This window comes from Ursus americanus, chromosome 20, assembly GCF_024610735.1.
Source record: "Ursus americanus isolate L20-20 chromosome 20, mUrsAme1.1.p, whole genome shotgun sequence".
Taxonomy (NCBI): Eukaryota; Metazoa; Chordata; class Mammalia; order Carnivora; family Ursidae; genus Ursus; species Ursus americanus.
Genome location: NC_142146.1, coordinates 49,417,203 through 49,433,159, shown reverse-complemented (window position 1 = coordinate 49,433,159; position 15,957 = coordinate 49,417,203). Strand labels below are relative to the sequence as shown.

The window sequence follows — 15,957 nt, the reverse complement described above, 5'->3', positions numbered from 1 at the left end:
TTGTTAGAACACCTTGATGTGAGTGCATAGACAATCTCTTGCTAGTTTGTTGTTGTTTTTCTCTCTTTCTAACACTCTGGGATAAAACCCATGTGGACACAGGAGCAAATAGATTAGAGTAAGGTAACCCACTCCGGTCGCAAAGGTTCATCTCTTCTAGTACCTTTGGCATCAGGTTTTACTAATGAGGAAAGGATGTAATTTCAGGAGGTCATAGGCCCTCCTGTGAAGCATGTGCTGTCATACAAGCCCAGAAGTAAGATTGTTTTTCTCTACATGGATATATTAGCCGATTTAAATATTGGCTTATATACTCTGGAAAATATATGTGGCCTATTACTTCGGAAGATATATGAGAGAAAAGTAGAAAAAAACAACAATCTAAATTTGAAATAATTTCTTATTCTGAAGAAAAAAACAAAATCAGAAGAAGAGTAAGATCAGTCATCAGTCCGGGTTCCCTTCCTGCCTTGGCCACCAACTCCTGAGGCTGTCTTTGGTCATCAATCTACTTGGGTTTCACGTTCTCTGTACAGGAACCTGAGGACTGGGGGATATGAATGCTTGACTTTTTTTTTCCTTTCTGGAAATAAACACTATAATCCTATACAAATGAATTTGAAATGCTTGGCAAAGGATGCTATAAATCATGAAATTCCATTATTGGTTTCCATTATTGATTTTTCAAGCTGGGGGCTGATAATATCTTTTTAAATATCTGCACTTAACGATACTCTGTGGTCTGTTAGATGTTTTTAGACACTTTTTATTTTATTTTAGTTTTTTTAAAGATTTTATTTATTTGACAGAGATAGAGACAGCCAGCGAGAGAGGGAACACAAGCAGGGAGAGTGGGAGAGGAAGAAACAGGCTCCCAGCGGAAGAGCCTGATGTGGGGCTCGATCCCACAACGCCGGGATCATGCCCTGAGCCGAAGGCAGACGCTTAACCGCTGTGCCACTCAGGCGCCCCTAGACACTTTTTAAATTGAATTTATTTATCCTGAAGTTTTTATCCTGAAGTTTATTATTTTTTTTATTTGAGTATAGTTCACTCACAATGCTACATTAGTTTCAGGTGTACAACATAGCGATTTGACCAGTTTCTACATTATGCTGTGTTCACCACAAGTGTAGCTGCCACCTGTCAACATACAATGTTATTACAATATCATCGACTGTATGGTGACTAACATAATATAATAAAAAAACGTTAAAAAAACCATCAACTGTATTCCTTATGCTGTACCTTTTATTCCCATGACTTATTCGTTCTATGACTGAAAGCCCATACCTCCCACTCCCCCTACACCCAGTTTGCCCAGCCCCTCTGGCAACCATTAGTTTATTCTCTGTATTTATAGGTCTGATCCTGCTTTTTGTTTGTTTATTCATTTGTTTTCGTCTTAGATTCCATATATGAGTGAAACCATATGGCATTTGTCTTTCTCAGTCTTATTTCACTTAGCATGATACCCTCTAGGTCCATGTTGTTGCAAATGGCACAACGTCATCCTTTTTTATGGCTATGTAATATTCCAGTGTGTGTGTGTGTGTGTGTGTGTGTGTGTGTGTGTGTGTGTACACACCACATCTTCCTTACCCATTTGTCTATTAAATCAATGGACACTTAAGTTGCTTCCATACATTGGCTATTGTAAATAATCCTGAGATAAACATAGGGGCTTGTCTTTTTGAATTAGTGTTTTGGGGTTTTTTGGGCATAAATACCCAGTAGTGGAATTATTGGATCATATGGTATTTCTATTTTTAACTTTTTGTAGCTGCACCAGTTTACATTCCCACCAATAGCATATGAGGGTTTCTTTTCTTCACATCCTCACCAACACTTGTTTTGTCTTGTGTTTTTGACTTTAGCCATTCTGACAGGTGTAAGGTGACGCCTCATGTGGTTTTGATTTTATTTCCCTGGTAGTGATGTTGAGCGTCTTTTTATGTGTCTGTTGACCATCTGTATATCTGTTTTGGAAAAATGTCTATTCAGGTCCTTTGCCCATTTTAATTGGATTTTTTGGAGGGCTTTTGATGTTGAATTGCATGAGTTCTTTATATATTTTGGATATTAATCCCTTTTTGGATATATCACTTGCAAATCTCTTCTCCCGTTTAGTAGGATGCCTTTTTGTTTTATTGATGATTTCCTTCACTGTGAAAAAGCTTTTTATTTCAATGTAGTCCCCGTAGTTTATTTTTGCTTTTATTTCCCTTGCCTCAGGAGACATATCTAGAAAAATATTGGTACAGGTGATGTCAGAAAAATTACTGCCTGTGCCCTTTTCTAGGATTTTTCTGGTTTGAGGTCTCATATTTTAGTCTTTCATCCATTTTGAGTTTATTTTTGAGTATGGTGTAAGAAAGGGGTCCAGTTTCATTCTTTTGCATGCTGATGCTCCAGTTTTCTCAGCGCCATTTATTCAAGAGACTGTTTTCCATTTTTTTTCTTTTAAAAGAGACATAATGTCTGTACCATTTTTTAAAATGCAAAATATTAAATGAAGTCATCCCACATGGTTGGTATTTTGTTCAGCCATTATGCCTGGCAAAATATATTTGGTCAACAGAGTTTCTTAAAAAAATGCATCTTCCATAGGATGCCTGGGTGGCTCAGTTGGTTAAGCATCTGCCTTCTGCTCAGGTCATGATCCCAGGGTCCTGGGATCGAGTCCCGCATCAGGCTCCTTGCTCAATGGAGAGCCTGTGTCTCATTCTGCCTGCTGCTCCCCTTGCTTGTTCTCTCTCTCTCTCTCTCCCAAATAAATAAATAAAATCTAAAAAAAAAAATGCATCTTTCATCTTTCTCATTTTAATCATCACCACTCTCACAAATACTGTCACTAGGATTGTAAGAACATAATGAATATAGAATGATGTTCAAACACCCCTGCGAGTTGCCTGTACGTGATGCCTTTAGAATATGTCGCTGTCTTCTTAGGTTCCCAGTCATACTGTCCATTGAGAATCACTGCAGTATCCAGCAGCAGAGGAAGATTGCCCAGTACCTGAAAGGAATATTTGGAGACAAATTGGACCTATCATCTGTAGACACAGGAGAGACCAAACAGCTTCCAAGCCCTCAGAGTTTGAAAGGCAAAATCCTAGTGAAGGTAATTACCTCAACGAATGCAGTAAAAGGCATTAATGACCAATGAAGCCCTCTCTCCTGTGAGGACTAAAAACTGGTTTATCAAGAGAATAATGGAGTCAATCCATGAAGGATCGTCTGGATTTGTGTATGCATCTTGTTCCACTTTATTAATAGTTAACCTTCAGAAAGAGCTTGTGTTGACTGATCACGTATTCTGAGATTTGTTTTTGTGAAGTGAGAAGATCAATGCTGTGAGCCGAATGCTTACTATATTTTTTATTTTAATAATATTTATTTTGTTATATTAGTCACCATACAGTACATCCCCAGTTCTTGATGCAATATTCCATGATTCATTACTTGCGTATAACACCCAGTGCACCACGCAATATGTGCCCTCCTTAATACCCATCACCGGCCTATCCCAATCCCCACCCCACCCCCCTGAAGCCCTCAGTTTGTTTCCCAGAGTCCATCGTCTCTCATGGTTCATTCCCCCTTCTGTTTACCCCCCCTTCATTCTTCCCTTCCTTCTCCTACCTATCTCCTTGCTATTTCTTTTTTTTTTTTATAATGATTTTTTATTATATTATGTTAGTCACCATACAGTACATCCCCGGTTTCCGATGTAAGGCTCGATGATTCATTAGTTGTGTATAACACCCAGTGCACCATGCAATACGTGCCCTCCTTACTACCCATCACCGGCCTATCCCATTCCCCCACCCGCCTCCCCTCTGTAGCCCTCAGTTTGTTTCTCATAGTCCATAGTCTCTCATGTTTCATTCCCCCTTATGATTACCCCCCCTTCTTTATCCCTTTCTTCCCCTACTGATCATTCTAGTTCTTATGTTCCATAGATGAGAGAAATCATATGATAGTTGTCTTTCTCTGCTTGACTTATTTCACTTAGCATTATCTCCTCCAATCCCGTCCATGTTGCAGCAAATGTTGAGAACTCGTTCCTTCTGATAGCTGAGTAATATTCCATTGTATATATGGACCACAGCTTCTTAATCCAGTCATCTGTTGAAGGGCATCTCGGCTCCTTCCACAATTTAGCTATTGTGGACAATGCTGCTATGAACATTGGGGTGCATATGGCCCTTCTCTTCACTACGTCTGTATCTTTGGGGTAAATACCCAGGAGTGAGTGTTTACTATTTTAGTCTGGCGGAGTTTACCCTGGCGAGAGGTATATGTGTGGACGTATAGGTGTGGTGCATACAGAGGAAGAGGAGGCTTTTTGTGTCCGTATCTGAAAGTATTTCTTCCGGAGTTTTCTCTTCCCCTTCAAGTTCCAATAACTGTCTGTCAAAAAAAGAAAAGAAAAGAAAAAAAAAGAACAAAGAACAAACAGACAAACAACAGTGTTTACGGTTGATCAGCCTTGGTTATGTAAGTGAGAAGAGCTTGCTTCACAGCAGAGCAAGGCACAGACATCATGCCCCACAGGACTCGTGTGTGTGCGAAGGAGCAACAGGTGAATAGGATGACATTTTACGAACAGATTTTCCAAGGGAGGAAATTTACTACCTGCAATGAATATTATTAATACAAAGAATAGCCAGAATGGCTGACTGTGATTTTACTTACTTCCAGTTAATTTTGTGTATCTGGACTAAATCCATCTTGGATAGTTGTATTATTTTGAGACTAAATATCTAAGAAAGAGCAGCAGGGTGTTAATACTCAAATTGAGTTATGTTTTACTTAAAAGAAATGTGTACCAAAAAAACAAACATCACGAAGGAGGCATAAGAAAGTTATGCGGTGTAATTTCCCAGGAATACTTTAACAGGGACTCTAAGGGAGGGTGGCAAATGGGAAAGATGTGGAGTAGTCTTCTTTGGAATTGGTCAAAACCTATTTTTCTGTCACTTAAATGAGAATTATAGACTGAATCCATCAAAGAGGTATTGTCGGGCATTTGTATGTGTGAAAGCATTTTAAATAAAAGCTCCAAATACTGTAAGAGAGAACATTAAGGTCAATTTTCCTAAAGTCTTGCTAAAACAAACTCTTATGTGATGAAAACTGATTGCTGGGTTAAAAAGCTACATGTCACCTTAATAGCTTTGTAAATATTTCCATGTTTCCTGTACTCTTGAGCCAGCAGTCAGAAGGTTAAATTCAAAGTCCATTTGGTTGAAATAGTTCCCTTTTGGACAGTGGAACTTAAGGTAGATATTTGATATGAATTGAGTCCCTTCTGCATAATTGGACTTTGAGCCGTTTGTCCTAGGGCTTATGGGCACCAGGGTGCACCAGAACCAGACGATCTTGGCCACTCATGGGAGGAGTGGCAACAGAGAGAACTGCCAGCATTTCAAGGCATTTAAGGTTCATTTGCTAGTAACAACATTCTTCAGACTTTAAGGAGATCTCCCAGATCTATGGACCAATGCATTTCCATTTGAAGCAAAAACAAAGGAACTGATTTTCCTACATTCCTTTAGGAGCAATCTTTGGTCCAAAAGGCACCATTTTAGTGGCTCCTTACCACTTTAGAGATTGACAAGTTGTTTATTATTATAATTATAATACAATACTTTCCAACCATATATATATACACACCTATCTCCTGAAAAGCAAATGAAAAGTTGCTTTTGAACAAAAATAATAACAGACTTAGTAATTTCCCTAGACTCTTATTGCTGAAAGAAACCGTAACTATCGGGTCCGAGCGTCTTACTTTTTACAGACGCAAATCATAGTCATTACCACACGCCTTGGGTCATGCAGCCTGGAGCTGAGCGGTAGCTATGGTTCCAGTCTCTCGCAATATTTCCGTGTATCATGGACCAATGAATGTAATTCTTGGTAACTCCTGCCTGCAATAGTCTGTAGACCAGGAAGAGACCCCTAAGAGACACCTGGCCATTCTTCGTTTACATCAACTGGACCACTACCAAGTTCCTCGAGTCGTATTAAATTCTGCCTTAATTTATTCTGTAATTTCCCTTAGGTGTAACTGTTGATAAGAAGCATTAAGAAACAGTGTTCTGTTGCGTTGCTTTTCTTCCTATCTGCCTGGATAAATTATCTTTTGAGAACCAGGAATGTGGGAGAGTTGGTGAAAAATATGGCCCTCGTGTCTTTTAATTCAATTTTAAATGGTTGGAAAGTTAGGACACCTATGGATGCTCAGAGCAGGCAGCTTTCTCTCTGTTCCCTCAGCCAGCACCGCGCGTACACGAAGGGGGCTACGGCCGGTGCGGCTGTCCGATCCGCTCATCGCTGCGTACCCATCACGGTTACAGTTAGTGGTAGCAGAACTCTTTCTATCATTCAAGGATCGTTACTCCTGACTTGTGGGTGTTACTTCCTGTATTTGTTAGCTCTGTCCTGCTTTACATGTATTTATTTATTTATGTATTTATGTATTTATTTATTTTTTAAAGATTTTATTTATTTATTCGACAGAGATAGAGACAGCCAGCGAGAGAGGGAACACAAGCAGGGGGAGTGGGAGAGGAAGAAGCAGACTCATAGCGGAGGAGCCTGATGTGGGGCTCGATCCCATAACGCCGGGATCACGCCCTGAGCCTAAGGCAGACGCTTAACTGCTGTGCCACCCAGGCGCCCCCCTGCTTTACATTTAAAACATATGTTGGCTTTGTTCTGTTTCAAAAGAGGGAATTGCTGTCATTACATTTTAAATGTCTCGTGTATAGGTCCATCTTGGTTGTCTGTCACTGTGCCCAAAACAGAGACTCCGAATAAGTAGTTGGTGGTGAATAAATGAAGGCGGTCGTTAACTTGATGTCTATATGTTCCTGAACGTGTCTGGTTACTGCTTAGCTGAGTACCTTATTTCTGGTGCTGCTGTATTAACATAGCGACTCTAGAGTGCCCTCTCAAATAAAGAAAAATAAATTCGTTTTATGGAAGCCTTCTGTATCAGGAAAGACTTAAAATAATACACAGACATAAATACTTTAATTCTGAGCTGTTTCGTTATTAATGATACATGGGAGGAAATGAAACAATGTTCTGCCGCACTTACTTAGAATTATAGGTAGGTATATATCCACATGTATGCATCTGTCTATCTCTAAACAGGTTCGTGTGAGAAAGTGTAGTTTTTACTTTGCAGATAGCAATCGTACAAATAGGAGTATAATACGTATCAGTACAAAGGGAAATTAAATCTCACCCTTTTAATCCTATAAATGACCCTCTCTAAGATGGAGAAAATAACGAAGAAGAAAAATTTAAATATCCAAACCCCAAGAGTTTGGAGTCTTAATATAGATCTTGCTTTCATTATGTAAATGATTTAATCAACTTTGAAACTGTCACTGTGCTCAGGACCCAGGGTCAAGAGCTTCGGGTATCAGGGAAGGTATAGGAACATAGGGACAGAGAGTTCTTTGAAAACCTGAGTATGCTGGAGATCCTGTGTAAGAAGGGAATGGGCAAGGGAAAATCCAGCGTGCTGAAGAAGGGCTTGAGTTTAGAGGACATCAGCCTGGATAGCAGTCGGGGATGACATTTAGAAATTTATCATTATTCTTGGCTGCCAGGCATATGAACACCCTTCCATCCTCCTCCATCCCTGTGTTATAAGGAATCCGCTCATAGTGGCCAAAAATGCTGGACGTTTGCTTCTGTAGCATCTTGGAGCCAGGGTGTAGGCACATGATCTGGATTCTACCAATCAGGTGGACCTGCCCCAGACGGCAGACATCTACACTATCGTCGTTTTTAAGTTGGGTGTGTTGCTCCATTTCAGGGCAAGAAGTTGCCTTACCATCTTGGGGATGATGCAGAAGAGGGGGAAGTTTCCGACGAAGACAGCGCAGATGAAATTGAAGATGAGTGCAAGTTCAAGCTCCATTATGTGAGTTACAGGTTTGGTTACAATTTTTACCCTCAATGTGTTGCAATCAAAATTGCTGCTGTGTTGGAATCCCTACAGTATGGCGGTTGTGGTGCAAAAGGGATATTTATTGAAAGTTTCTTTGTTTTGGGGCACATAGACACTCAGATGCTCATTGAGTCAAGGATTTTTGTGTCTTAGAGTTGGAAGAAATGTTCATGATTAACCTGTCTGACCCTTCCTCTAGGGACAAATCCTCTCCTGTTACAACTTGGTCAAAACTCAAATTGCTGTTGGAAATGTCACGGGTCTTTGATGAAATAAACTGGCTTTAGCATTCTCTCCTCTGCCTCCTGCTAACAGCCCCACTGTGCCGCTTGTCAAGGCTGGCTTGCAGAGCCCAGCTGTACGTGGTCTGCTTCTCTAAGGATGCCCGTCCTGGCCTGAAGAAAATGTACCTTGGATCAGAGGATTTCCAAGCTCTTACAGAAATGGGACTCTTGGCTAAATCTTTGATTTGCTGCATCTTAGATAAAGTGGCGTAGGATAGTTTGCTCTCTGCACCATGCCTCAGAACCCTGTCCTAGATCACGGAGCTGCCTTTGTAGAAAAGCATCATTTAGCCAGGTAATCCAAAGCAAGGGCAAACCTAGAGGAAGCGTGGAGCTTAAAGAGCTACTCCTCCCATCTCTTCATGGTGGGGCTAGGATTCTTGCCCCTCCCCCACCTCTGCAACTCATGATCGTCCGGGTCACATGACAGGCTGAGAGTAGCACCCCCTCACGTTAGTTTATTATGGGGTCTGCAATTTCGTTTCTGTGGAAAAGTGGTATTCTTCTAGAGATCAGGGCTTATTCTTCCCTCTGAAAAACAGAAATTTTGTACAAAATCTTCTAATTTGCATCCTTGGCCTGAATTCATTTATTACATTGCTAAAACAGTCCATTCTCTTTGAAATAGTGGTAACTAATATGGCTTCCTGTAGTTATCAAAGGGAACCAGCATTATTACAAAGTGGGCATCAGTGTAATGACAGCTGACCTCTCAGTAGACACTTTTTTCTTGGCTTTAATGCACTTTAAAAAGGACGAAGTGGGGGGCGCCTGGGTGGCACAGTGGTTAAGCGTCTGCCTTCGGCTCAGGGCATGATCCCGGCGTTGTGGGATCGAGCCCCGCATCAGGCTCTTCCGCTATGAGCCTGCTTCTTCTCCCACTCCCCCTGCTTGTGTTCCCTCTCTCGCTGGCTGTCTCTATCTGTCGAATAAATAAATAAAATCTTAAAAAAAAAAAAAAAGGATGAAGTGGGAAAGATTCAGCTTGAATTGAAAAGGAAAAATTACCATCTGTATTCATCTCTTGTCTTTTAATAGTTTATATTAGCCCAATGAAATACCACTAATAGGGCTATGGTCACAGAAAATTAACCTAAGCAGATGTACATAAGCAAAATTGTTAATAAATAGTTTATTTCTTACCCTTCCAGATATTTACTATTTTTGTTATTACTTATATGCAATTCTGGATAATGTAGCTCTGTTTTTTTTAAGCTTTATTTTAGAAACCAAATTTTGGTCTCTGATCTTCATTATCTTTGCATCTTATTTTCAAAATCTCTTGATTGCCAGCCTCAGAGTAGTCTGTCATTTGAAAGCAGGGAACAGAGAGGCTTGACTAAGTTACATAGTTAGGGAATGCTGTTTTTAGTGGAAAATGAGTAGTGGAAGTTTAGTTTAGTAGTTATTTATTGCTCTGAGTAAAACCCAAGTTGTTCTGGTTTCAAAATCCACCCAGTTATATAATTTTTCTTCTAATATCAGTGAGCTCCTAACTTTTCATGTTAAGTATCTGTAATTATAAAGGAGAGTTCGCTGTCATTTTATGGAAACAAATCACTAACTTCCCCTGTGAAAATATCCAGCTGAGTCCCCCCATCTTCAAAGCCTCCTCGTTGGTTTCTAGGAAGCCACACAGGTAGGCAGTTCAGAACACGATTCTGTAAAGATATGATCTTTCATTTGGATTCTTTGATTTGGGCTTTAGTAAAAGCAAAGTGCGCCTGAATTATAAGGTTTTCCAGGCATCTCTTTGTTAGACTCTGGGAGAGAATATACATAAAGGAACGAATATTGTAGTGGAAATATATAAAGTTCTTACTCCACTTTTTTGAGTCCTTTTTCCCTATTTTTGAGCTCTTCTGAGAAAAGGCGATGCTGTGTTTAGAAAGCCAAAGTGTTACTCTGTAATCAGTCAATTCATAGTCTTATTGTCAGCACAGGGCTCAAACGCCTTACCTTGAGTGTCGAATGTAAATTGCCTGATCACATTTTTGCAAAAGAGGATGTATTGTGCATAGCTTATGTGAAACCAATAATTACTTTAGAGGAGTTCTTAACCTCAGTTTTAAGTTAACAGCATGTGGTTAGATTTACAAATTATGTCTGAGTTATCGGAGTAAATAAAAATTTTAGCTTAGCATTCATGAGCACCAGATCGCTAACTCTCAGGAGGCTTACACAAGATTCATGGTCATGTTCAACGCATTTTTACTGAACATCTCCTTTTGGAAATGCAGCCATCATGTTGTCGGTGTCGGGCACCTATCCGTAAACAAAACACAAAAATCTTTGCCTTCATGAAGTTTACACATTAATAGGAGAAGAGGAGGATAAACAAGAAATAAAACAAACAAGTAATCTGTATAAGTACCAGGCAATGATAAGTGCTAAAGGAAAAAGGGGAGGGAGGGGTACATCAGTCGGTTAAGCAACCGACTCTTGATTTTGGCTCAGGTCATGATCTCAGGGTTGGGGATCGAACCTCATGTGGGCTCTGAGCTCAGCGGGAAGTCTGCTTAAGAATTCTGTCCCTCTCCCTCTGCTCCTCCCCCTGCTTGCACTCCCTCTCTCTCCAAAATAAAAATAAATAAATCTTTCTAAAAGGGAGGGAAGGAGTGTAGAAAGTGTGTGCGCGTGTGCGTGGGCATGTGTGCGTGGGCATGTGTGCGTGGGCATGTGTGCGTGGGCATGCATATATGTACCATGTGAAGAGTCCACGGGAGTTTTCCATAGGATGGCCAGAAATGGTCTCACAGAGAAGATAACGTAAGAGCAAATACCTGAAAGTAGTGAAGGGTTAGCTATGCCGATACCTGGGGAAGAACATTCTAGGCAGAGGAAACAGCAAATGCAAAGGTCAGAAGCAAGACTTGAGGTTCCCCTGCGTTACCTGGTGTTAGAAGCAGAATGGGAGGCGGGACCCTCACACAGGGCTTCTTATTCCTCCTGGTCTACTGTGACTTCCTAAATCGTTTTTGTGTGTGTGTGTGTGTTTTTTAAGATTTTATTTATTTACTTGAGAGAGAGAAAGAAAGAGAAAGAAGTGGGCAGGAGGGAGAGGGAGAGAGAATCTGAAGCAGACTCTGCTCAGTGCAGAGCCCGATGCAGGGCTCGATCCCATGACCGGGAGATCACTACCTAAGCTGGAGTTGGAGACCTAACCAACTGAGCCACCCAGGCACCCCTACTGGGACTTCTAACTAAGGGGTTCAAACCACACCTAAAGTTTTTTGCTTGTGTAATAAAGTCTCTCTGTTGTTGAATTAATTGAATTCTTTAAGCTTCTGCCTCATATGATTTTGCGGCTTCAGCCATAGAGAAAATCTGACCCATGATATATGAGCCCCATGGCAAAGCCAGTGTGTTGTTCAGTGACTCAAGAATCACACAGCTCAAAGACACAGGGGACAGCTTCCTTTCAACCACAGTACAGTTATCTAACCAATTTGATTCAGTGAGGCCAACTCACCGTTATTCATCTTTACGGGGTCCTCTAATGTCAGTGTGACTTACGGACTTTGCACCCCTGTATTTCGACTTCAGTGGCTTTTTTCTTCTTCACTGAGTTATTCGCTGTCTTTTTTCTTGTGCTCTGTGAATCTATATTCAGCCAGCCTCTTAGGCACAAATATTAGCTCTCTGTCTCGTATGTGACACTCATCCCACAAACACTAAGCCTTCCGACAAGTTTTAAATGAGACCTTGTACAGTAACACGGAACAACTTTTTCACACCCTGTAAAGAACTCAGACGCACTCCTGACACATGGTTTGTGCTCAATAAATAGTAGATATTGTTGGTAACAAGAATAGCAGTCGCAGCGCAAGTATTGCTAATGTAAGTCCCGAGCCGTTGCCTGGGCAGAGTGTGTTCTAAGGGAGCTAAGGCAGCACCCAGGAGACGGGGCACAGGAGCGGTTCACGGACTTGAGCCGCTGAGAAGCTGGTCTTTAGCCCGAGACCTTCAGATACCAGGCTTGGAAAGCTCTAAGGCCCTCACAAAGGGTGCCGAATACATTATCCTTCCTGGCTCCACATTTTAGCCTGGGGGCAGGGAAAAGGCATTTGGGGATGGTGAGATAGTCCAGTGTTTTGTTTTGTTTTGTTTTGTTTTGTTTTGTTTTGTTTTGTTTTGTTTTGTTTTAAAGTAAAGGTCCTCAGCTTTGGCTGCACACTGGAATGACAGGAGAGCTTTCAGAAATCCCAGTGCCCCCGGTGGCACAGCGGTTAAGCGTCTACCTTTAGCACAGGGCGTGATCCTGGCGTAATGGGATCGAGCCCCACATCAGGCTCCTCTGCTATGAGCCTGCTTCTTCGTCTCCCGCTCCCCCTGCTTGTGTTCCCTCTCTCGCCGGCTGTCTCTATCTCTGTCAAATAAATAAATAAAATCTTAAAAAAAAAAAAAAAGAAATCCCAGTGCCCAGGTCCTGGCCCAGAGATTCCCACGTAATTGGTCTGGGGAGAGGTTGGGGGTTTTGGAAACCCCCCCAACCCCTCACTCCGCCGTGGTTCCATAGGGCAGTGGCAGTAGAGCGCCACTGTTTGAGAGGGTCCCTCTTTAAAGGGCAGCCCCTCCCAACCAGTCCTGCCCCTCTCCTGCTGCTTCCCAGCCTGGAGTGGTAGCCCTGGTTCTGGCTCTCTGCTTTTCCAGTTGTCCTTCAATTTCACACTGGAGAAAAAACAAGAATGTGTTTGTATGAGTTATCTATTTTTGGCAGATATTCCTAGATTAGATTGACTTCTCAGAAGCAGGAATTAGGAACCCTGATTTCTTCTGATTTCTTCTCTGGTGGAAACTACTCCCAACCATATTAAAGGGCTGCTTCCTGCACGCCCCTCCACCCCTCCCCCCCTCCCCCCAGCTGCAGCATCCTTCCTCTGCCGCTGGCTCAGGGCACAAAAGCACAAGATGCATATGGCTTTCAGCTGTGGTCCCCGTTGCAGCTGCACACTAGCTGACAGGCTGCAGGGCTAAGTGTCTGTCTCAGCTTTCTTTCAGTAGTGCTCCTGGGTTCCAGGACCGAATGAGAACACATTAATGAAACCTCAGACACACATCTATTTGTTCTCCACGGCTGCTAATTTTCTCGTGCTATAAATCACAGAGAAGAGAAAGATCAACAGGCAGTAATATCATTCCTTCAGCAACTCCCAGTGTTTGGAGGATGTGAAGTGAATAATTAGAGCCTTTGTATTAAGCCTTCATTATTTCCAGCACCAGTTGGCCGCGCTTTGTACGTGCAGCCTTGCTTTGCTGCCTGTGAAAGTGTCTGGGCTTTGCGGCCCCAGTTATCTCCTCACTGTCTCTGACTTGTGTGGCCCCGAGCCAGGGAAGGGAACTGAGGTTTATTTGGGGCTTTCTGTGTGACCTGGGCATGCTGGGTGCGCTCACATTGCCATCTCTTTAGGTCCTCCCAACAGACGTGCCCCCTCCCAGGCTCTGGGTCACTTGATCCAATGTGTTGGGAGTTGGACACCTGGAATTCTCTTCCTTCTGAACTTAAGTGAAACCTGCTCTTTCCCACAGAGGGACTGTGGGGATGTATTTCCCAGATGTCCTATAGGTTGTCAAAAATAAGCCTGCTTGTGATTAATTTGACTTGAGAATTTATCTTTCTCTGTAATAGTATTTAGAGGGACGACTGTAGCGTTATATGATGAAATAGACCAGAATTTTGAATTGGAAGTCTGAAGTTCAGTCCCTGTTCAGCCACTTCCTAGGCATGCGTGTTTGGACAAGTTTTGAGTCTGTCTGCCTTTATATCGTGACTAAATGTGGCTAACCCTAGCGGCTACCATACAGGGCATTGGGCAGCTCAAATGACGGATCATTATATGACTGTATTTTGTGAACCTTAGCATGATAGACAGTCTTAGCTGCTTTTTCTGTATTTCCCTGGGCTTTTTTCTCCACGTTCATATGGTTACTGGTTCTTACTGATACTGTTTTCTCCACGCTTTCACTCATGTTGGAATGCTGTCACTCCACTCTCTGCCATATTATCAACTCTCATTCCTTATAGGAGTTTGATATGTGGCCACCAAAAGATACGTGCAAGCCCTACCCCCTGGTACCTAGGAGTGTGACCCTGTTTGGAAAAGGAGTTTCTATAGATGTTTTTAAGTTAGGGCTGCGGAGATGAGATCATTCTGGATTAACCAAATGGGCCTTAAAAATCCAATGACGAGTGTCCTCAGTCATAAGAAGAGGAGACACAGCAGAAGCAGGGGACACAGAGAAGAAGACCGTGTGAAGACAGAGGCAGAGACTGGAGTTACGCCGACAAGCCAAGGAACACTAGGAACCACCATAGATTAGAAGAAGAAGGGAGGAGCTTTTCCTACAGGAGGGAATCTAGCTCTGTGGACATGTTGATTTCATACTTCTGGCCTCTAGGACTGCAAGAGAATACACTTCTGTTGTTTGAAGCTACCAGATTTGTGTGACTTGTTACAGCAGCCACAGGAAGTGAATATACTCATCTTCTAAGGCTTGGTTCAGGTTTCCTCTGCTCTTGGAAGTCTTTCCCACCTTCCCAGGGCTGGGGAGGCGCCCCTCTTCTGTCTGCCCGTGATGCTCCTTACTCCTGTCACTTGTACCTGCTTGTGTAGTCAGCCATTCATGTGTCCGTTTTCTCCGTGACACTGAAGGTTCTGTGACAGTGGGGTTGTGTTTTAGTCGTGTTTCTCACCCGGCATATAGCAGGCAGCTCAGTGGGTTTGTTGTATGCAAAATGAATTTTGTTCTCCAACTCTCCTCTTTGTTAAATCCTTCCTGACACACTGGCCTAGGCTCTTTGTGCTGGTAGTAGGAACCAGTGTGTCTGGCTTTTCCTCTCCCCTGTCTTCTTTCTGCACATGCTGTCAGGTTAATATTGTTTCTAAAATACTAACTACTCAGACACTTAGCTACCCAGAGGCTCTCAGCAGCTCCCCACCTATTGCATTCTGGCCCTAAAGTACATTTCCGGCTTTATCGGCCAGTCCCCTTCTCCGTGAACTTGTGTTCTAGCAAACCTCTGCTGGAGCTACGGATGACGGGAAAGCCCCTCCCTCCATCGCTGTTGCAGAGCCCCAGACCTTTCCTCCTCTTCTTGGGGGTCTTCTTGGTCACTGGGGCAGGGATGCTGTGCTCCCTCTCAGAAGTGCTGTTGTACTGACCGTCCGTGCTTCCGTAGGCCTCTCTAGCATCTATGCAGGCATTGCCATCCATGCAGATCAGCTCTTTTCCATCTTCGCATCTCCTGCAGGACCTGAGAGCCTTCACTGAAGTGAGGTGCCTTGTTAACCAGATATATTAAAGACATTCATGCATGTGATTTTAATACCAGGAATGTCAGCAACCTATTCTGATAGGTTATCCCCTTAGGACATTTATGTGGCTCCTCTCTTACCAGATTCTGTGAAATAGAAGCCATTACTAGAAAACTGCCTGGTTCTACAGGGTTTAGATATAATGATCTCTTAGTAACAAATGTGCCAGTAGAAAACAGGCCTTAAACTTTTGGTGAGGAATGTAGGCATTGTCCTCGTGGAGGAGGACCACTTTCCTTTTCTGTGGCTGGGCTGGCCTCCAGCCGGTGGCTGAAGAATTAGCGACGGGTGCTGGGTCTAGGGAGACGAGAAAGGAACTGAAGAGCCCGGGGCCACTGGGGTCAGGCAGAGCAGGGGGCCAGAAAGCCATGCTAAGAAA

At 42.6% G+C, this 15,957-nt stretch overlaps 1 protein-coding gene across 7 annotated transcripts in view; it reads left to right on the top strand.

The window, feature by feature from the left end:
• PLCH1 (phospholipase C eta 1) overlaps positions 1-15,957 on the top strand; it is a 206,501-nt gene that overhangs the window by 161,420 nt on the left and 29,124 nt on the right. For all 7 annotated transcript variants that reach the window (XM_045812139.2, XM_045812148.2, XM_087870300.1 and 4 more), the window contains exons 10-11: positions 2,953-3,124; positions 7,844-7,951. In XM_045812139.2, the coding sequence (XP_045668095.2) occupies positions 2,953-3,124; positions 7,844-7,951 (280 nt within the window). The remainder of the gene's footprint in view (positions 1-2,952; positions 3,125-7,843; positions 7,952-15,957) is intronic.